This window comes from Rhincodon typus, chromosome 28 (assembly GCF_021869965.1).
Source record: "Rhincodon typus isolate 14 chromosome 28, sRhiTyp1.1, whole genome shotgun sequence".
In the NCBI taxonomy this organism is placed as follows: Eukaryota; Metazoa; Chordata; class Chondrichthyes; order Orectolobiformes; family Rhincodontidae; genus Rhincodon; species Rhincodon typus.
The window spans coordinates 27,302,116-27,324,143 of record NC_063359.1 but is presented as its reverse complement, the minus strand read 5'-3'; the positions used below and the strand labels follow the sequence as shown (position 1 = coordinate 27,324,143).

At 42.3% G+C, this 22,028-nt stretch overlaps 1 protein-coding gene across 6 annotated transcripts in view; it reads right to left on the bottom strand.

Annotated features, from left to right (window-relative positions):
• Positions 1–22,028, bottom strand: part of ralgps1 (Ral GEF with PH domain and SH3 binding motif 1) — a 679,153-nt gene that overhangs the window by 32,783 nt on the left and 624,342 nt on the right. For all 6 annotated transcript variants that reach the window (XM_048613656.1, XM_048613661.1, XM_048613657.1 and 3 more), the window contains 2 exons: positions 16,565–16,670; positions 11,021–11,113 (listed from right to left, as the gene is read on the bottom strand). In XM_048613656.1, the coding sequence (XP_048469613.1) occupies positions 11,021–11,113; positions 16,565–16,670 (199 nt within the window). The remainder of the gene's footprint in view (positions 1–11,020; positions 11,114–16,564; positions 16,671–22,028) is intronic.

Genomic DNA, 22,028 nt, shown 5'->3' with positions numbered 1-22,028 from the left:
GCTCTTCACTGACGACCAGCTTCATCAAGCTAAAACTGACCCTAAGTTTTAACCTGAGTGCTCAGCTGTATCCAGCAAATGTGGGCTTTTCGACTCTGACATTCAGTTAGACTGAACGGTTAGTGACACACAGCCTTTTCTGTGCTGCTTATGGTTCCCAGGACTTTCACTACACAGAGCTTTTCATCTGCTTCAGGACTTCCCCCACATCCTTCTTACACAAAGCTTGTGTAGTTCAGCTGCCTTTTGCAGCACAGTTATCAGTAGCACTGCTGAACATAGGGTTTTGCTTCTGTCTCTCAGTCTCCTTTGGCAAATATCTGGAACCCCCGAACTGCTCTTCATTAAGTTCGGACTGTTTTGAAGGCTCAATGCAGAAAGCCTCTCCTCCAAAAGGTGAGCAGATCAGATCGTTGCCACTGAGCAACAAGAACCCTGCAGCCCAATGGTATCAATGTGGATTTCACAAGCTTCAAAAATTTCCCCTCCCCCTACCGCATTCCAAAACCAGTCCAGCTCGTCCCTGCCTCCCTAACCTGTCCTTCCTCCCACCTATCCCCTCCTCCCACCTCAAGCCGCACCTCCATCTCCTACCGACTAACCTCATCCCGTCCTCCCTGGACTGACCTATCCCCTCCCTAACTCCCCACCTACACTCACCTTTACTGGCCCCGTCCCCGCCTCTGCGACCTGTTTGTTTCCTCTCCACCTATCCTCTCCTCTATCCATCCTCTATCCGCCTCCCACTCTCTCCCTATTTATTTCAGAAACCCCTTCCCCTCCCCCTTTTCTGATGAAGGGTCTAGGCCCGAAACATCAGCCTCTCTGCTCGGCCTGCTGTGTTCATCCAGCCCTGCACCTTGTTGTCTTAGAACTGTCTGTTGTCCAAGTGTTACATTCTTAAAGAATGTTGGAAATCGATTGAATCACATGCCTAATAAGGAGCATATACTTTGCTCACAGCAGCCAGGTAGCTGCTTTCACAATGAAATTGTTAGAATTCAGTGTCATTAACCCACTAAAACAGACAGCCACTTCAGGAAACTGCATCTGCACATAATAATACACACTCCAGAAGTTGTCAGTGGGTGCACACTTCTTCAGATGGTGCCCCCCCCATCATGGACTTCCATTACTAAATAAAAAGTAACTTCCACTTTCTCGCTGTTAAACTCATTAAAACCCCTTCATAAAAATTTCAACTTCAAGAATGACGACCACTAACATACCAACTTCAAAATTAATACTAAACACCTTCACTGACCCCGCTTGTGAAAAGTAATCTCACGTTTGTGAAATGTCAAATCTCACCAGTATGATGAAATAGTCCGCATTTCAAAAAATGCTTGTTTACTTTTAACTTCTAATGAACTCAATCATTTATGTTGCAATCTGAATTTTTAAAAATCAAGATAGAGAGTTTCAGTGTCTTTAAACTTTCTGATTTGCTATTTGACAGAATCCTTCAAATATGGGTTGGTTGCTCACGCTGATTGATGAAATCACTGTTCCTAACAGTCTGGGAGATCTTGCACTAATTTAAACTGCTATGGGCAGAGGGGAAATTCAAACCATAGAGATTGCTAGATCAACAACATTGCCTTCATTGCTGACTGCAAAACCCAGCCTATGAGGTAGGCTACATTTTAATTACCTGTCTGTTACAAATGCACCAAAAGAAAGTTGAGAAAAGACCAGCAAGGCCATCGCTTCCCATTCATTCAATGGTGCATTCTTCTAAACTGACCTCCACCCCATCCTCTCATAGCATTAGCTGCCAGGGAATGCAATCAACTGACACAAGAGACCATAATTACACGTCACTATTCATTTAAACGACCTTCTTATTTGTCCGAATCTCCTTCAGTTGTTAGCAAGTCCTACCAAGCTATTCAGTTGTAGGTGATTGACCTTCATCTACTCTGCAGCATTTGGAATTGAGAATAATTCTTATGTGCCAAGGATTACAAAGGACTGTCGAAGTTCTGAATCATTTCTTTTCTTTTATTTTCTTTTTATCTTAATGCATTTTCCAAGAAACCCTAATGATTATTTCTGTCTGTGCCACTACCAAAGTCTTATTTTTAAAATTTCATTCATGGGGCATGGGCATTGTTGGATGGGCAAACATTTATTGCCCGCTCTTAGATGCTCTTGAGAAGGTGGTGATGAGCTGCCTTCTTGAACCGCTGCAGTCCACGTGCTGTAAGTAGACCCACAATGCCATTAGGGTGGGAATTCCAAGGATTTTGACACAGTGACAGTGAAGGAATGATGATATATTTCCATGTCAGGATGGTGAATGGCTTAGACAAGAACATGCAGGGGGTGGTGTTCCCGTGTGTTTGCTAATCCTTGTCCTTCTAGATGGAAGTGGTCGTGGGTTTGGAAGGTGCTGGTCTGAGGATCTTTGGTGAATTGCTGCAGTGCATTTTGTTGATGTGTTGAGCGTTATTGGGCTGCATCCATCCAGGCAAGTGGGGAGTATTCCATCAGACTCCTAACTTGTATCTTGGACAGGCTTTGGGGAGTCAGGTGATGAGTTACAGGCTGCAGGATTCTAGTTTCTGACCTTGCTCTTGCAGCCACAGTATCAATATGACCAGTCCAATTCATTTTCTGGTCAAAGATAAAACCCAACATATCGATAGTGGGGTATGATACATTGAATGTCGAGGAGGGACAATTAGATTCTGTCGTGGTTTCTCTCTCTTTCCACTCGGAGGGATTTAGCACATTGCCTTTCACCCGTTAGATCATCCTCCAATTTCTTCCTTCATTTTCATCTCAGAGACATTGTTTTGCATCTGGTGAAACAGCCCCACCGCCACTACCCTCCGCAGTTACAGATCCTGTCAAAAGCATAAGGGATTAATTTCTGAAGAAGGGTCTAGGCCTGAAACGTCAGCCTTCTTGCTCCTCTGATGCTGCTTGGCCTGCTGTGTATCCAGCTCTACACCTTGTTATCTCAGGGATCAATAAATGCTTTGGTCATGGCTTGAATGCAGCGTCAGTGATGATCAGCTGATGCCAGACCTCACGTAACTGGAGACCGGAGGAAGAAGGCAATCTGCTGAAGTCTGTCTCTGTAAATAATGTAAATACTCAACATATGTTCACTGGTTTGCACAGGAATTGTTTCAGTCCTCTTCTATCACAGGCACCCAAAGCAGAGTCGTGAAATTAATACAAGCTGGTCGCAGTCTGCAAACCATTTACCAAGGAGACCAGTCAACACCAATAAAGGTGGGAAAGTGAGTAGACTATGGGCTAGGTGGGCACACTCCAGCAAACACCTACAGTAGTAACAGGAGCAACTAATCTCCCACTGCAGTCAACAAGAAGTGTACAGCAACTGGCAAAAAGCCTTACTCCTTCTTGAGCCCCTGGACCACACATCAATAAATGTTTGCTAGTTGCACTGGGTTCCAGCCTTCTTTGATCAAGAACCCAGGGCCTGGTCATGGTCCCGATACAGCATCAATCAACTCAGTAACCAGTAATTTTGTACTTTAATGTGATTCTTCATCGCGGTGCAAAAATTAATGTTGCCAATAATTTTGAGCGTGACAGCAGATGGTACAGAGCTGTGGAGCTGTCATCAACAGGGAACAGTGGACAAATAGATGACAAGCACTTGCAATCGAGCAACACAGCTGTCACACACAGAAACCCGAGAAAAAGATCAGTTGCCCTCCTAGGGCATAGACTCATGGACAGCAACAGCAGGATTCAGGGGAAAAAAAAAAAAAAAAATCGCCAGCCGGTCACATTTGAAAGATGTCAAAAAGCATTTGAAAGTAATTTCTCTCCTGCCAGCAGCACCAGCCTGTTTTGATGAACTGCTGTGGCTGGCAGAAGCAGACATTGTGCATACTTGTTTCTGGTTTAACAGGTTGTGTATTTTTGCAGAAATAAATCCTGCCAGAAATTGACAGCTTGAGCCACATCTCAACTGTGGCCTTATCATTCGTTACTCTGTTACAAAAGAGACAAAATATATGATCAAATATTATCTATATCTTATCAAAATGTTATTAAGCTCTCAAGAAAGTCTACACCCTAATAGGAGTATGGATTGGGTATGTAGATTAATTTGAACGAATCTTCAGTCCAGTATCATGATTTCAGCACTCATGACCTTTGCACCTTTGGTACAAATCTAACTTGCACATCCCAAACACTGCTATTGGTTCCAAGCTGTAAAGGACACATAGTCCCAAAGGAACACAGGGCTGCTCTCTCATTAGGGGGAGAGAGAGAGAGAGAGAGAGAGAGAGTGAGACGACTGATAGTGGTTTAGCCCGAGGGTCACCAACCTCAGGTGAGGGGAGAGGTTGAGAAGGCGGGAATTAAATTAGCCCTGAAGATGTCACTTTGAATCGCAAACCAGCCATCCAGCCAGCTGAGCAAACCGATCCTTTGCAAGCTGTAATGACATTTTTGCTCTCTGAGAGCTCATTAACTTGGCACAGAGTTTGAATGCAGTCAGAACAGGTGGACAATAGATACTATTTGGGAAACTTCCAAAAGCTTTCTTTCCTAACCGAATACAATGCACTCAGGGTGACTTTATAGGGTGGAATTGTCCAGTAATTCTGATGGTTGTTGTGTGTTTGTTTTTATTTCTTGGGAAGACGGCTGTGTCTTGCACTTCCAAAGCCTCTGGTTGGCAGTGATCTGAGATACTGCCTGAAATTTCATGCCAGCATTTTGTTCGTGTGCGTTTGCAATTTGGGTGGTCACACTGCGCTCCTCCCATGGGCCACAAGGTGGCAGTGGAACACCCCTCCCCTGAAGGAACTGGGGAAAATGGTTCAGTTCTGAAGAAGTCATACTGACTTGAAACATTAACTCTCGTTTCTCTCGTCACAGATGCTGCTGGAACTGACGAGTGTCTCCAGCAATTTCTGTTCTTGTTGCAGATTTCAAGCACCTGCAGTATTTTGCTTTTTATTTGAACACACATTTAGAATTACTAATTGATAATGTTTCCATAAGTGCAAATAATATATCAGCTCTTCAGTCAGTTACACTGATAAAGAAAACAGAAATTGCTTAAGGTTGTCTTGCTTCACCAATAAATCTGGGGCCATTTTGTAGGATATGTGCAGGAGATAAGCAGGAACTCAGGAAAATTGCCTTTCTCCTCATATAGATCCAAGGCTGAAGAAACTGGTGAAGAAATAGCAAGAACAAAAACAAGGTTGCTGGAAAAGCTCAGCAGGTCTGGCAGCATCTGGGAAGGAGAAAATAGAGTTAACGTTTCGGGTCCGGTGACCCTTCCTCAGAACGGAAGAAATAGCAAGGTTCATTCAAAGGGAAAAGGTCACTGTATAAGGGTCACCTGCCATCCTACAACGAAGAACCTGGGTATACCCACTCTGGCTGTACACAGCAAACAATGTTTGACATGAAATGTAAATACACATTGTAAATATAACCTGGCATGACAAATGCAGTGATACACCACAAATAATGTATTGAGAGAAACAGATCCACTTTATCTGGTGACAAGTTTGAACTGATATGTATTTTTACACATTTTAGGAAGAAAGTATAAAAGAACATGAAAAATAGGAGCAGAAGTAGATCATCTGGCCCCTCAGACCTGTTCTGCCATTCAATAAGATCATGGCTGATCTTTCTGTGGACTCAGCTCCACTTGCGCGCCCACGCACCATAACCCTTAATTCCTTTATTATCCAAAAATCTACCTTTGCCTTAAAAACAAAGTAGCCTCAACTGCTTCACTGGGCAGTGAATTCCACAGATTCACAACCCTTTGGGAGAAGAGGTTCCTCCTCAACTCAGTCCTAAATCTGCCCCCTCTTATTTTGAGGCTATGCCTCCTAGTTGTAGTCAGTTTTGGAAAATGCAATGATAAAGTTAAGAATCTGAAGCAGTCATTGTGAAGGTGAGGTTAACCTTCTTTACCCCGAATTACTCTTGTACAAGGATTGTAACTTCATGCTCAAAGTCTAACACTTCTGCTGCTGTGAGAAGGAACAAGATTACACTATTGAGCTGGTCTTCTGTTTCACACAGAATTTACAGCACAGAACCAGACCTCACACTGCCTCTTCTCCTTCCTTATCCTACTGACGTAACACTCTTCTCCTTTATCTCTCTAGAGTTTGTTTAGCTTCTTGGCCACCTTAAACACTCCACAATGTTACCAATCGCTGTGTAAAGCAATTTATTGTTGTTGTTGCTGACAGAAGACACATTTGGTCAGATGTTTCCACCTGTGAGAGTGCTAGCTGATTGGCGAGCATGCTGCCATTGGAAAATGCAGCAGTTAATGATAGTTGACTGCCAGGTTTTATTAAACTGTCAATCATCATTAATTGCTACATTTTCCACGGCAACGTCCACTGGCCAATTAATTCACACTCTTTTCATATGGTGTTTGATTTGATTTATTTTTGTCACATGTACTGAGATACAGTGAAAAGTATTGTTTTGCGTGCAAACCAGACAAGTCATACCTTACATAAGTACTTCAGGGTAATAGAACAGAACGCAGAATATAATGTTACAGCTGCAGAGAAGGTGCAGTAAAATATCAATTCTAATATATGAGAGGTCTGTTCATAAATCTGATAATAGCAGGAAAGAAGCTGCTCTTCAATCTGTTGGTCCGTGTTTTCAAATTTTTGTATCTTCTGCCCAGTGGAAGAGGGTGGAAGAGAGTATAACGGGGATGGGAGGGGTCTTTAATTGTGTCAGTCGCTTTCCCAAGACAGCAGGAAGTATAAACGGAGTTAACGGAAGGAAGGCTGGTTTGTGCGAATGACTGGACAGTGTTCATCACTCTCTGTCATTTCTTGCGGTCTTGGGCACAGCAGTGATGCCAAGCTGTGATGCATCCAGATAGGATGCTTTCTATAGTGCATCTATAAAAATTAGTAAGAGACATTGTGGACATGCTGAATTTCCTTAGCCTTCGGAGGATGTAGAGGTGTTGGTGTTGACATGGATGGACCATGACACATTGTTGGTGATATTGACTCCTAGGAACCTGAAGCTCTGAACCATCCCTACCTCAGCACCATTGATGCAGACAGGAGAGTGTCCTCCACTCTGCTTCCTGAGGTCAGTGACCAGCTCCTTCATTTTAGCTGCCATTGAAGGAGAGATTGTTGTATCTACACCATGTCACTAAACTGATGCTACAAATCAGGAACAAAAACAGTTCTTCCCCAGTTCTGAGGAAGGGTCACCGGACCTGAAATATTAACGCTGATTTTTTTTCTTCACAGATGCTGCCAGACCTGCTGAGCTTTTCCAGCCACTTCTGTTTTTGTTTCATCGCCATAGGTGTTGGTGTTCCTCTTTATTGGTATTCTTGCAAATTGTCCTGATGAATGTAAGTTGAAAAGCTTCAACAAAATGTGTTTTTCTTCAGCAATACTCAAGTTTCTTACTACCAAACGAATAAAAGAAATTTCTCCATCATTTATTAGTCACTATCTTGTGTTCACAAGCCTTTGTTTTGCATCTTCCCACACATCCCATTAAAATCCTGACATGATCTTTTAACCTCTGCCAAGTAATCACTGCATAGCGACTGCCCTTAATTCAAATGACAGTGATAGATGCAAGGGGTGATCCGTTGCTGTTGTTGCCTTTTGCCATCTTAGATCCTGCATGCAGCATAAAGACACCAGTAAATCCTGCAGCTGGCAAGTTGTGAAGAGGGAAAGTGAGATAAAGAACTGAAGAATGTCTAAAAATGTCAAAGTTACAGAAGTGCTACTTCTTTGTCCCAGCAACAAGTGTGATGGAGCAGCTTATTGCATGTAATGATATTTGTTTTGAGCAGAACTCAACCCCTTAGTTTCAAAAATAACTTGTATTTATATACTGCCTTTAATGAAGTAAAATGGGTAACACAGTCAGACACTAACCCACATAAGGAGACACAAAGGCTTGGTCATGGAGTTAGGTTTTTAGGAATGTCTTAAAAGGAGGAGAGGTAAAGAAATGGCGATGTTTAGGGAGGGAATTCCAAAGCTCAGCAGCTGAAGGTGCAGACGTCATTGTTGGAGTGATTATAATCAGCTTGGAACAGACAAGATTGGAGAAATCCTAGACATAGGGTTGATGGCCTAGAGTTCTCTGATCTTTATTCTATTTAAGAATAATTTTTAACAAGTACTTTGGTCTGTGCATGAAATAAAAAGGCTTGTTAACACTTGCACCCTGAAACCATGAGGAAGTACACCACTGGGTTAGATACATGCACAAACACCCAGAAGATGGAGCTGTTCAACTTTCTAATAAGGTAATCCCAATCTTACCAACATTTATAAAAATGCAAAATAGTTCAAGAGCCACAATAGCTCCTAACTGTTGCCATTGCTAACTTTTTACGTCATCTGAACTGACCTCCAACTTCAAGCATTCAATTGCTATTGTAGACAAAGTTCTGAATAATGTTCAAGTCACATTTTGTTCCATTCATTATCAAAGCAGATTTATGAATAAAGCCCAGAGATCAATTTAAATCAAACCGAAACATTCACAGATGCAAAGTCATTAAGAGTTTAAGCAGACCATCAAATACCACATCAAACAATTCAAAAACATTAAACCCAAGATTCAGGGTAAATTATCACTGGCAGAAACATTGCTGTGTTTCTGGCTACATTGCTTTTCTCAGAAATCGACAAAATTCACATTTTTCTTCATTTGGGTGTGCCTTTTTTCTACAAAGTAACTTTTGTTTAACCAGAAATGGAACAATACTGTCAAATCAGATACTGTAAAATATAACAGAGTAAAAGCAGATACCGTAAAATAACCCACTTCACTTGGCCTCAATAATGTTCTTCAGCCGGAAGTTCCTTCCCACTGGTCAGTTCTCCCAAATTCATTCATTTGGGGCTCCTCTTGTCAATGTGCCACCGGAATAAAGACCATTTTTTGTGATGATTCCAGATTCACAAAGGGCTGTTATGAAACTTGCTCAGGCTCTTTGTGTAGGTCCAGCATCAATCAGCCGAGTGGATTTTTATTCCAGAAGCCTGGGCAGAATTTGAACATTTCCCCAAGCTGGAAGCAACCAATGCATAACTCGCTCCGTTACACAATCTCCTCAGGAACAGATGGCAAAGCGATACAAGATCATTTATTTTCTCCATGTATGGGATATCACTGGCATGAACAGCATTTGTGGCCTATGCCTAGCTGCCCGTGAGCCAATGGCTTGATGGGCCATTTGAAAGGGCAGAAAAAAGTCAACCACATTGTTGTGGATCTGTGTCATGTGTTGTGCCAGATCAGGTAAGGATGGCACACGTCCTTCCTTAAAGGACATTACACAACCAGATAGGAATTTACAGCAATCAACAGTGGTAACATGTCATTAGACTAGCTTTTCATTCCACATTTCATTGAATTCAAATTTCACCATCTGTAGGGTGGGATTTAAACCCATGCCCTCCAGAACATTAGCCTGAGGCTCTGCATTACCAGTCCTGTGCCATTGCCAGTGTGCTACCACCTCCCCTACTTGATATGAATCTGATGAGTTTTATTATTCAGACCTTACAATAGGTCTCTACAAAGACCAGAATGATCCAGGTTGGTATTTTTCTCCCTAATGTCAGCATCAATAGTGTTAAGAACTACAACCAGCCCAAAAATGATGTGTTCAAGGTCTATCATGTTTGTGAAACATTGTCAAAATATGTCACATTTGTTGTTTTGTTGACACACAATCTAAGAGTTTTAAACAGCCTGAAAACCCATGTTTCAGTGTGTTTTTGAACCACTGTTCAATTTTGATTTCTACAGAAAGGGGCAAGAGTCATTCCCTAAAGGCAAATGCGCAGCAGTGTCAAGTGCCTGAGTCTGCAATGAATTGTATTCGAGGTCCACGAAATAAATTGGTTTGATCCTTTCATGGGAAATGGGCGTCACTGGTAACTTGCTTCTCATCCCTTATTGCCCTTTGAGGGAGTGGCTTACCAGACCATTTCAGAGGACAATTAAGAGCCAACCACATTGCAGAGGTTCTGGAGTCATATGCAGGTCAGACCAGGTAAGGACGACAGATTTCCTCAGAACCTCAGGTTGATGGTTTTATAGTCACTATTACTGAGATTAGATTTCAATTCCAGATTTTAATGATTGAGTTTCTGGTCCACCAGCTGTCAAGGGGAGGTCTGAATACACGTCTCCTGAAAATTAGTTACTAGTTTACACCAAGCCACTGTTCTACCCACCTATTTAAATACTGCATTTAATTGCTTCCTGAATAGACACACGTGCTTCAAGAACATATTTACTCTTAAGTGGTGAAAGTCAGAAGTCGTATGACACCAGGTTACAGTCCGACAAGTTTATTTGAAACCACCAGCTTTCAGGACACTGCTCCTTCACCTGATGAAGTGCAGTGCTCCGAAAGCTTGTGATTTGAAATAAACCTGTTGGACATAACCTGCTGTTGTGTGACTTCTGACTTTCACCACCCCAGTTCAACACTGGTACTTGCACATCATGAAGTGGCAAAAAGATGCAAAGTCCCCCTCTAAACCACTCACCATTCTGACGTGGAACTCTATGGTCATTCCTACTGTGTCAATGAATCAAAAGCCTGGAACTCCTTCCCTAAACAATGCAGTGGTTGTTCTTGAAGCACATGGATATCAGTGGTTCAGGAGAATGCTCACACCATCTCAAGTGCAAATAAGGACTGGCAATAAATGTTGGCCTAGCCAGCGATGCCCCCATCCCATAAGTCAATAGTTAAAAAGAGTATGTTTTGAATAGTATTTTTTCAGATGAAGTGAAATGATCAGAGAGTCGGGAAACTTCAAGTCAAAAGCCATTAGTGACAGGAGAGAATAAAAATGAATATAAAGTGATCTAAGAATAAGAGACTGGACAATTGTGTTGGCAAGAGGTTATTTTAAAATCCATAACCAATACATAAGGAAATCCATTTCACGTTATAAAAATTAAGAGACTTCCTATTACTCCCATTAACTTAAATCTGGGGATTACTTACATGTTTCCTCTCAGAGGCTCTCAGTGACTTTGCAGAATAATACAGCAAGAGTGATCCAGAGAGTATGAGCCAGTAGCGAGTCCAGGATGACATCTGTAGGGAAACAGAAGGTAAAGCAACTTTTCAACATTAAACCGAACGTAGCTGTATTCCTGGGTGAACAGCCACCTAGCCTGCGTTATCTGGTAAACCAGGCTATAGGTTGCCAATTTCCACATGTTAGACCTTTAACATTCTGCAATGCCATCATTGTTTTTTTGATACTACATTGCAGATAAAGAAGGTTGTTCTCTTTCATAGAATGTTGCCTCCCTGCTCCTCCCCCTTCGGGTATTTCACAAAGTTTTGGCAAATCTTTGCTCCTGACACTTTCTTCCAGTGCAGTTTCTGGAGGTATTGGTATGGTCACAGCATGTGTACCATGACTGGGTGACTTATTGGTGATAATTAGAAAGCGATGAGAATAACGAGGTTTAAATTATTACAATATTGTGTTGACAATACATAGAGATTGAATGTAGAACATATCTTAGTACAGCACAGGAACAAGCCCATCAGCCCACCATGTCTATGCTGACTGTGAAGCCATTCTAAGCTAATTCTATCTACCTGCACATGATCTGTATCCCTGTATTCCCTGCCTGTTCATGTGTCTGTTTAACTACCTCTTAAACATTGCTACATCTCTGCTTCTACCAACTCCTCTGGCAGCTCATTCCAAGCACCTACCACCCTCTGTGTAAAAAATAACTTGCCTCATGCATCTACTTTGAACTTTCCCCCTCTCACCTTAAAGCTAGGTGCCCTAGTATTTGACATTTCCACCCTGGGAAAAAGACTCTGACTAGGCCTGTCCTGGAATACTGTATCCAGTTCTGGTCTATATTCCCTATCCATGGCTCTCATCATTTTAGATAGCTCTATTAGGTCACTCCCCAGCCTCTGATGCTCTAGCAAAAACAAGCCAAGTTTGTCCATCCTCTCCTTATAGTTAATGCACCAAAATCTAGGCAATATCCTGGTAAACCTCTTTTGCACCCTCTCCGAAGCCTCCACATTCTTCCCATAGTGTGGCAACCAGAACTGCACACAATACTCCAAACGTGACCTAAATAAAATCTTACGTGGTTGCCACATGACTTGCCAATGTTTATATTCAATGCCCCGACCAATGAAGGCAATCATGCTGTACACCTTCTTTACCACCTTATCCACTTGTGTTGCCACTTGCACCCCAAAGTCCCTCTGGATGTCACCGTTTAGATGCTGAAAGATAGGCTCGCACTCCCCTGAACCCTTCCAACAATCTATATAGAGTTTGCTGTGTTGGCAAGCCCCCGGGGAGGGCAGTTAATAATCTGGGGACCAATGTAACAACCACTCAGTCAGTGATATCACTCAATTCAGGGAGTGCATTGTAACGAGAAATAGAAACAGCTTCTGAATGAAGTCTTCTCCTTGTAATTTCAGTGCCTTTCAATTGAGCTGCTGGTCTTACAAAAGAAAAGTGAAAAATTTTTCATATGACGAAGTGAATTCAAAGTGTCTTTGCTGAAGTGTAGCTGTTCTGTTAAGAATTTGCCAAAAGAGGAGTAGCTGCTGGTGTACTGTTAATGTAGCAAAAGGGAAAAGGGCATTAATATATTGGAAGCAGAACATTTAATGTCTGTGATTAAGCAGTAATTAGTTGTTTCTGTATTTGTTGTTTGTTTTCTACCTGTGAATGGATTATTTTTCAGGATGAAACGAGGTTGCATCTTTTTATCAAAAAGTCTGGATTACTCTATACCAGCCCTCTTTTGGACTGGTTACAGTTTACAATCTGGGTTTGTCTATTTATCTCCTATGGCCACGAACACATGGTAGAACAGTGAACTCTTTCTAAAGTCCCACAGTGGATTGTGCTTCACAGTGTGATGCAAATGGTACAAGGATGCCTATTTATGGAAAACTCGCGAGGGCTGGCACAGTATCACCGGCAAACAAGGGATCAGCTGTAAAGCTGTGATGCAAAGGGAAGTCATTTGATAGGATGAGAATATTAAACAAATCAACTATCCGTTTTAGACAATTTTATTTTGGCCATTATCAGCTGTACCATGGCCAATCCAAAATCCCTCCCCAACCCCCTGGACATTTTATCTCAGAAACCTCTTCCTGCTCCACATCGCAAAAGAAACATAATTTGCAGGACTGGCCAGGCTGGTATTTATTGTATGAAATTTGAGACGAGTTGCACACAGCATGTTCCCACAAAAAAAAGTGCTAATGTCTTTTTTCAATACTGATTGAGGTACAGGACACTTCTAAGAACTCCCTTACTCTTTTTCAAAATAGACTATGGGATTTTATTTTTACATCTACCTGAGAAGGCAAACGGGGCTTCAATTTAACGTTTCCTCCAAGTGATAGTACTTTAGAGAATGCGGCACTCCGACAGCATTGCACTGCAGTGTCAGCCTGGAGTTTTGTGCTCAAGTTCTAGAATATTACTTAAACCCATAACCTTGTTAATCAGAGATAGTAGGAACTGCCGATGCTGGAGAATCTGAGATAACAAGGTGTAGAGCTGGATGAACACAGGAGGCCAAGCAGCATCAGAGGAGCAGGAAAGCTGACGTTTCGGGTCTGGATCCTTCTTCAAACCCGAAATGTCAGCTTTCCTGCTCCTCTGATGTTGCCTGGCCTCCTGTGCTCATCCAGCTCGACACCTTGTTACCTTGTTACTCAGGCGGGGTCCAGGAGAGGTGGGGTTGGGAGTTGCACAATCACTACGGCCCATCCCTTCAGCAGGTGTGCCCAGGCTCAGGCTGCATTGTCCCCCTCTGCATCTGAACATAGCAAGACTGAGCTCATATGTGAGAGAGACAGAGTCGTGGGGAGCTGCTCGTCCAATCAAAGGCTGATTTTCACCCACATCTGGTGTTGATAGGTTCATGAGTGAGCCAATCAGCATCGAATGTGGGAGAAAGCCAGCCTGTGATTGGGGCAGCAGCTTGGAAGGCAAGTGGTTAAAGCCAGCCACTGGAATTGTAGTCAGCACACCCCTGGGAGGTGGGGGCTGCCATCAGAACATCAGAGGTTGGCTGAGGACAGCTCCTAACCTTGGGGTTGGTTGACGGTGGTACAGGAGGTGTCAAACATGGCTCTGGGCTGTACGTGCTCAGCAGGGTTGCTGAGCATGGGTCCCAGTCTCAGGAGTTACTGTTGAGGCTCTGGGGGGGTGCTGTTACCTGATACTGGGGTGGGAGTGTTGGGAAGGAAAGGGAAGGCTGTAAGTATAGCTTTGGGACTGGTGGTGTGAAGAGGAGATTGCAAAGGAGAGAGAATAGGTTTAAACCTGTCAACAATGTAACACTCAACTATTTAGGAGCCTGGAATATTTGAAGTCACAAACAATGAGTCCATTGAAAATGAATGTGGAATCTCTAGCTTAAGGCTGCATAAGATCAGGGGCTACTATTGGGGGAGAAATGTAGTAGCTGCTGCTGCAAGCAAATTGTTAAATTGGAATCTGCAATTGAGATCTGAGAAGTAGTAAGTTGGGGTAATGACTGTTAAAATCTTCCAGTTTTGTTCATATGTGATAGAAATGCACTAACTACACGCTCACCAGTCTGTAGAAGGTCCATTTTGGGTGATGCCTTTCTGTGTGTATTTATCAGTCATTCCAGAAGAATGAAAATTTTATTGCTAACTTATGTCTGTCATCTTGTGGCAGTTTAAATATTGTGGGGGCTGGGAAATTAGTGATTTTCTTACAAGTTGAAATTTTAATGGAGGGTTGATAATTGAGGTATTGTTACTATGGGATTGTTTCAGCTACTAACTGATTTAATGAGAATTAAAAAGGAGCCCCTGAAAACCAAAGCAAAAACCTTGAAAATTTTAAAGCAGCCCTGAAGAAAATCTCAAGGAGTGATCTGGGAAACGAATTACTTCAGCACGGGAACAGGTTCAAAGCAGAGCTGGTGGCATAATACAAACGGCCAAACAAACGGTGTACAATCATCTGAAAGTTGTAGTTTTAAAAGTCTATTGTACTGAAAATGGAGCTTTGAATGGTCCTTATGAATAAGGCATAGAGTACAAAAGTGAAGAAATATTGTTGAACCTACACTAAACAGATTGACCCCATTGTGACTGTAACTTAAAGTTGTAGGCACCAAAAGGTTATGAAGGTTTTATGCAGGATTCAGAATAGGTTTACTAGAATGGTTCCAGGGATGAGAGATTACAGAGAGATTGACGTCACTGTCCCAAAAGCCAAGAAGGCTGAGGGGATTCGCTCAAAGTACAAACTATGAAGGGTTTAGATGGAATGACTGGAAACTGTTTTTAAACAGTTGGTCAGGATTGATAATCAGGTGACTCAGATTGAATTGAAGCAGATAGACTAGGGCAAACTGACACAAGGAAATTTAATACAAAGTCTGGAATGCACTCGTCGCTAACGTTGAAGTGGATACAGATTCAAACTTGTGTTCGAAAGGATGTTGGAGGAAAAGTAAAACACCAGGCAGATTGGCTGGGAGGATAGGAGGCAGCTGAAAGACTGATTGGTTTCTCTTCCAAAGAACTGGTGATGATTCGATGGGCTGAATGGCTTCCTTCTGGGCTCCACAGTTATATTAGACCCAACAGACATCCCAAAAGCACTTGACAGAAACTGTCAAAGGTTAAAAGGTGGCTGACAGGGCAGGGCAGAGCAGAGCAGAGATGGAGAGATGAGGGGGCAGAGTGGAGGTGGAGAGATGGTGAAAATGGAGGGGTTTAGACAATCAACAGAAGAGAGACAGAGATAAGACACACTTTGACTGGTTCAATCTTCCTGTTAAATGGTTTCTTTCTTTCAGGAAAGGTAGGTGATATTTTTCCAAAGGTATGTCCTTGTATAAAGCTCCACTGGAAAGCACAGAGTCTCCTCGGTTGATGTCCTGTGGTTTCCTAACTCTGATTACTAATGGCTGACCTGGTGCAAAGGCCTCATGAACTCAAAGCATAACCCCATCACCATGTGAGCAGCCTTATTGACACTCTTAGAGATCCCATGATGTGAGTCCCGCTTTCTGGTCAATCTGGGCCTCCTTACCATTACTGCCATACCAACAGCACAGGACTACTGTAGTCCTTCACGTAGTATCGTAACTCTGAAAGCACAAGACTTCACAGTCTATCCACCTGCTCCCATCCCTGAAGCTGAATAATGGAAAGGGAGAAGCAAAGGGACAACTGAATGCAAATCATTAGAAAAATCTACATCTGCTTGCCCTTAGGACACAGTTCATGGTACCCATTATTCACCTGCTTTCCACTTCATTACACTGTTTGCTTTTATCATTTTTAATTATTTCTATAATTTAAGTGGAGGAAGAAAATCCCACGAATGTGAGACTGATGGGAATTCCTGGCTCAGTGCTCATTAGGTTCAAAGATTTGATACACAGTCTGAGGATGATTAGCCACAAATCACTGCCAACTCAAACAGCTGAACATTTGGATGACCTGAAGAAAATAAACGCCGTTGATGTAAGTTCCACTTACTGCTGGCTTCTTGCCTTCCTTCAGTAAAGTTTTCCGTCTCAATGGTCCTTCTATTGTGATGGCCATGGCTGTTCCACTTAAAGGGCAACTACATGCATCCGTTGGGCTGACGAGAAAAGGAAGGAAATCAGGTTTAGAATCATTTGGAAACGTGACCCATGCAGCACTGTAGTCTGTAGATTTCTCTTAAGTGCTGCTTTTTATAGGTAATCATCAGCTCTGTCTTAAAGATTATAAGCTCAAGTTAACGTTTTAAGTACATTCAGTCTTAAGGTACAATACAGAACTCAGCATGTGCCAGCAAAATCTCAAACACCCAACTATCAACTAAACCGTCTTTTTTTTTATTTTAGGAATTACCTGCTATTGAATGAGATCACCACTAGCCAGTAACCAGGTATACCCTCACACATAAGAAAATGAGGTGTTGTATTTTCTACCACAGTGAGTAAACAAGGGGTTATATAGGAGTGTGTTGAAAGCTGTATAAAATTTATCATCACTTTTGGAATTTTGATCATTTTTCAAGAAGATGTGGGTTTGTGATATAGTGTTTTTTTAAGAAGGATCAGAATGTCATTCGGGAACAGTGACCAAAATGTACTAGTTCCAAGAAGACATGTGACTGTAATCAAGAACTTGGGAGTATCTGGGAATATCAATGCAATAAGATGTTTATATTTCTAGATTTATGACAGGCAGTGTAAACACTTATAAACACAATATAAATCATTAGTTGTGTTTTTGTTTCAGTTCAAAATACACCAGAGTTTTCATTGAGAATAATCAAGAGTTGAATTCAAAAGCAAGTTTGAGTTTATCTCCTAGCAGATTTTAGTTCAATTCAAAGGAAACCAGTTATTGTAGCAGCAGTGTTTTTCGGTTTGTGCAGTTTCCAAGCCAGGAGAGTTTAAGACAAACATCTTCAGGTTGTTCGAATTGAAAATATTTAAACCATCACAACTCTAAAAGGTTCATGACTCAGAGTGAAAGAGTAACATTGCCTCCGAGTCCAACAGAAAGAAACTGAAAGAAGTCAGTTAAGCAGGAATTTAGAGTTGCATTAGACTATAATTTATGGAATCACAGATTTTTACAGTACAGAAGAGGGCCTTCTGGCTATTGTGTCCGTACTGGCTCCTGAAAGAACTGCACAGCTAGTCTCATGCTGCAGCTACCTCTCTCTCAACCTTCGCTGCTCTAAAGAAAATAACTCCAGCCTATCCAATCTTTCCTTTTAGCATAGATCCTCCAGCCCTGGCAACATCTTGGTACAATTACCTCATACAATCACAGTTTTCCTATAAAGTGCTGACTAGAACAACAAGCCGTCCTCCAGTCGTGGGCTAACCAGCATATTACAGAGTTCTTGATAACCCCCCTGCTCCTGTATGCTATACCTCGGCTGGTGGAGGCAAGATCTTGCATGCCTTCTTGACCACCTTATCCGCCTGCTCTGCTACCTTCAGGGATCTGTGAATGCGCAAACCTGGGTCCCTCTGTTTGATCATTTTGGCTAACCCATTGGCACATTACTCACCAGTGACCAGAAAAAGTGTTTTCCGTTTACGCATCAATGCAGCTGAATGGCACACAATACTGAACACCACCAAACCACATGGTCACAAAATGCAGCTTACAGAACGGTGCACAGTTCCTTCACACAACATTTCGGTAGCATTCCTCGAGTTGGTTCTCTCCCCTTTAGTCTGTTACAGCAAAACATGACAGCAATTAACAGGGTTATCTACCAATGGAAGCAGCAAAGCAACACTATGAAAAGCAAAGAAGGCTAAGTGGTGAAGTTCTCTGGGTCAAGTCTGAGGAACCCTCTGTCTCTGGCCCAGATTGATTGGAAAAGGTTTATAGGAAATATTCTCTACCGCTCTGTTTCAAAGCATGTGTGCTTGATTTTGCCTTTTCCTTTTTCTTGGCCACAACATCGGTGCTTGGCCTGTTAGTTCACTTGATTGACAAAATTGGCTTGGGTTGGATAAAAAAGTTTCCCTGACGTTAACTGCAGTCTATCATTTAGCTTGCGACCTGACCACTTCCACTGGGTTCAGATTTTACTTAATCTCTGTTATTCTACAGGGAATGATTCAGTTCAGGTTGTGTAGCGCACAAAATTAGAGACAGCATCTAGCAGAGTTGGACAGGGGAATGAGGGGCAGGTGTCATTTCAGTCTCAATTTCTAGAATTTATCAAAGTAACAGCACTGCCAGGCCGTAGAAAGCAGCAAACACCTTGCATTCTTTAAGGAGAACGAAAACATACCCCTCACACACATGATCCCATATCTATAAATGTTGCTTCAGTCAAGAGGACATATTTGACAAATAAGGCCTTTATTCTCTGGAATGTAGAAGTCTAAGGGGTGATCTAAGCGAGATCTTCAGGGAAAGACAGGGTAGATAAACAGAAATTATTTCCACTGGTTGAAGATTCTAGAACCAGGGGGCATAGTCTAAAAATTAGGGCCAGACCATTCAGGAGAGATATTTGAAAGCACTTCTACATGCAAAGAGTAGTGGAGGTCTGGAACTCTCTTCCTCAAACAGTGGTCGATGCTAATTCACTTGTTAAATTTGAATCTGAGACAGACAAGATTTTATTAAGCAAGGGATATGGGTCCAAGTCAGACATATAGAGTTAGACCACAGGTCTGCCATGATCTTATTGAATCTTGAGGACTAAATGGCCTATTTCTGCTCCTGAGAGATGGGATTATGTTAGTAGCTAAACTTCAAAACCATCATGAATGGTGCTTGCTGGCAGGCCTCTCAAGAACAGTTCACTCCTTGAGACAATTGCTCCAAAGTTATTAAGTAAATTTCATTTGGAATCTGGATGTCAATCTACTCCCATGCAATTTCCACCATCTTTTCTACAGAGGAACAGGCCATTCTACCCAACCAGTTCATTTTAGCATTTATGCTCAACACAAGATCCCTCCAACCCTTGTTCTTCCAACCCCGTCAACACATCCTTCTATTATTTTCTCCCTCATGTGCGATATCAACTTTCACCTTAACTGCATCAATGCTTTTGCTTCAAAACTTCCTTGTGGTAATAAGTTCAATGGACTTAACCACTTTCCGGTTAAAAAAAGTTTCTCTTAAATTTCCAATTGGATTGAGTGACCTTCTTACATATATGGCCCTGAGTGCAAGGTGTGGAGCTGGATGAACACAGGAGGCCGGGCAGCATCAGAGGAGCAGGAAGGCTGACGTTTCGGGTCTGGACCCTTCTTCAGAAATGGGGGAGGGGAAGGGGGCTCTGAAATAAATAGAGAGGAGGGACAATGATAGATCCACCTTCTAGCATTTATTTGCCATCTCTAGTTGCCCTTGAGAAGTGGTGCTGCAGTCCTTTTGGTGTAGGTACACTAACAATGCTGTTCAGGAAAGGGTTCCAGGATTTTGACCCTTCTTTTACGTTGCTCATTTCATCTTTTATTGAAAAAGCCTCAGCCTGCTCAATTGCACTTGACAGGTTCCTTTCAGTTCTGGTATCATTTTGGCACATCATATTTCTTTACAACATGCATGGAGCTTCTATGTTCTTGCTATAATATGCAGACCAGAACTATTCATAGTACTCTGATGTGGTCTAGCCAAGGTTCTATACAAGGTCAACATAAATTCTTGTTTCTCCAGCTTTTTTAAAAGAAACCAGTGTTTTGCTGACTTTCTTATGGCCATATGAACCAGCATTGTTACTACTCGTGATTTTGCATCTATATGTTTTCACAGATCTCTGTTCCTCTGCCCTCATTTAGACAAATGTTTTCCTCGGAATATGTGGTGTCTTTGTTCTTACTACGAAGTACCACCTTGCCTTTAACTATACTAAAGTCAATTCTAACGTGGCCTTAAGTGCTACTATTAAGATGCTTTGATCCCTGCACTGAAAGCAGAATGAAGCTGTAGTAGTGACATACCTGTTAGCAGTGAAGTTTTTCTAAATCACTGTCACCTCCATCATTAGCCCATCAATCCCCCAAAAAACTTATGTTCCTCCAACTCTGACCTCATACACCATTCGCACTCCCCATACCGCACCATTGACAGCTGGGTCTTCTGCCGTCTAAGCTTTAAACTCGGGAGTTCTGCCCTTTCAGACAATGCTAATAGAGCAGACCTCTTTGGCCAAACTCTTAGCCTAATTTTTCCCCCTTTGGCTCAGTGACAATTTGGATCTGAGAATGCATTTTACCACATTAAAGGGGCGACACAAATGCTGTTGTTTATGGATTCCACATCTGTACTGCAGCCCTCAGACAGTAACCAAAGGCCGATCTGGCTTACGAACTGAAACAATGCAATGTTTATTCAATCAGCTTTGTCTGGATTGCATATGATTAGAGTTCCTCTGATGCAGAATAAATATAGGGTCAAAATATCAAAAGTAAATGGACACAGATGCACTGAAGAGATGAAGGTGTTGTACAGGAAATTATTCAATACAGAGGTCTTGAATCTGTGATGGAGCTTAGCTACTATCAGTCTTTTTTCTGGGAACACGGCCAAGTTTGGGCCCAGGCTGTGATTTCATGTCAGGGCCTGCGTGGAACTGAGGTTAATCTGTCCCAAATGAGACCTGTCACATTGGAGAGTGGGCAGCCATTGGCCCAGTGTTAGCTGGGTGCCCTCGATAAAAATGAAAATCACCTCCACGACCCCAGAACGTCCTAATGCATTACGCACCAACGTTGGCGGGATGAGGCTGAGGATATTCAGGCCGAACATTTAATCTGCGAATGCAGGATGTTTTAGGAAGGATTGATCATCATTTTGCTTGCAACTCTTCTTCACAAGCTACCATTTCAGTGGTCTAACAATTTCAAACAAACAATCGTGAATTTTGGACCAGTCAATGAAACAGGATGCATTGCTATGGTTGCCATGGCGACAGTAAGGATGCCTGTCAATTGACAGTGTAGCATACAGTTGTTTGTTTGTTAGTTCCCTCTGCTTATTGAAATGCTAATGCATCCTGTGGGACCGGCAGCGTTAGACTCAGACACAGGCTGGTGAGGCCAAAGTTGGCAGGTTCTGCTGCTGGAGTCAATCGAGAGTTGATGAATCAGTATGAACCCAGTTCCCCAGCGATTTGTCAAACATCCCCAAATTCAGAATTAAAGTGAGCCTCTCACTGACGCTCTACAGGATGACCAGTGAGGAGAATGGAAAAATAATCACACAGTGGCCAAGTTGAGGTTGGGGTACTGTTCTGGGGCAGTTTAACCAATCCAGCTATGACCTAGTTGACTAAGTGCAGTTGGTGTTTACACACAGTAACACTGCATTTCCCAGCATGAAAATTCCTTACTGTAAAAAAGAAAAAAAAAACTGCATTGATATAGTTTCAGAGATACTAGGAACTGCAGATGCTGGAGAATCTGAAATAACAAGGTGTAGAGCTGGATGAACACAGCAGGCCAAGCAGCATCAGAGGAGC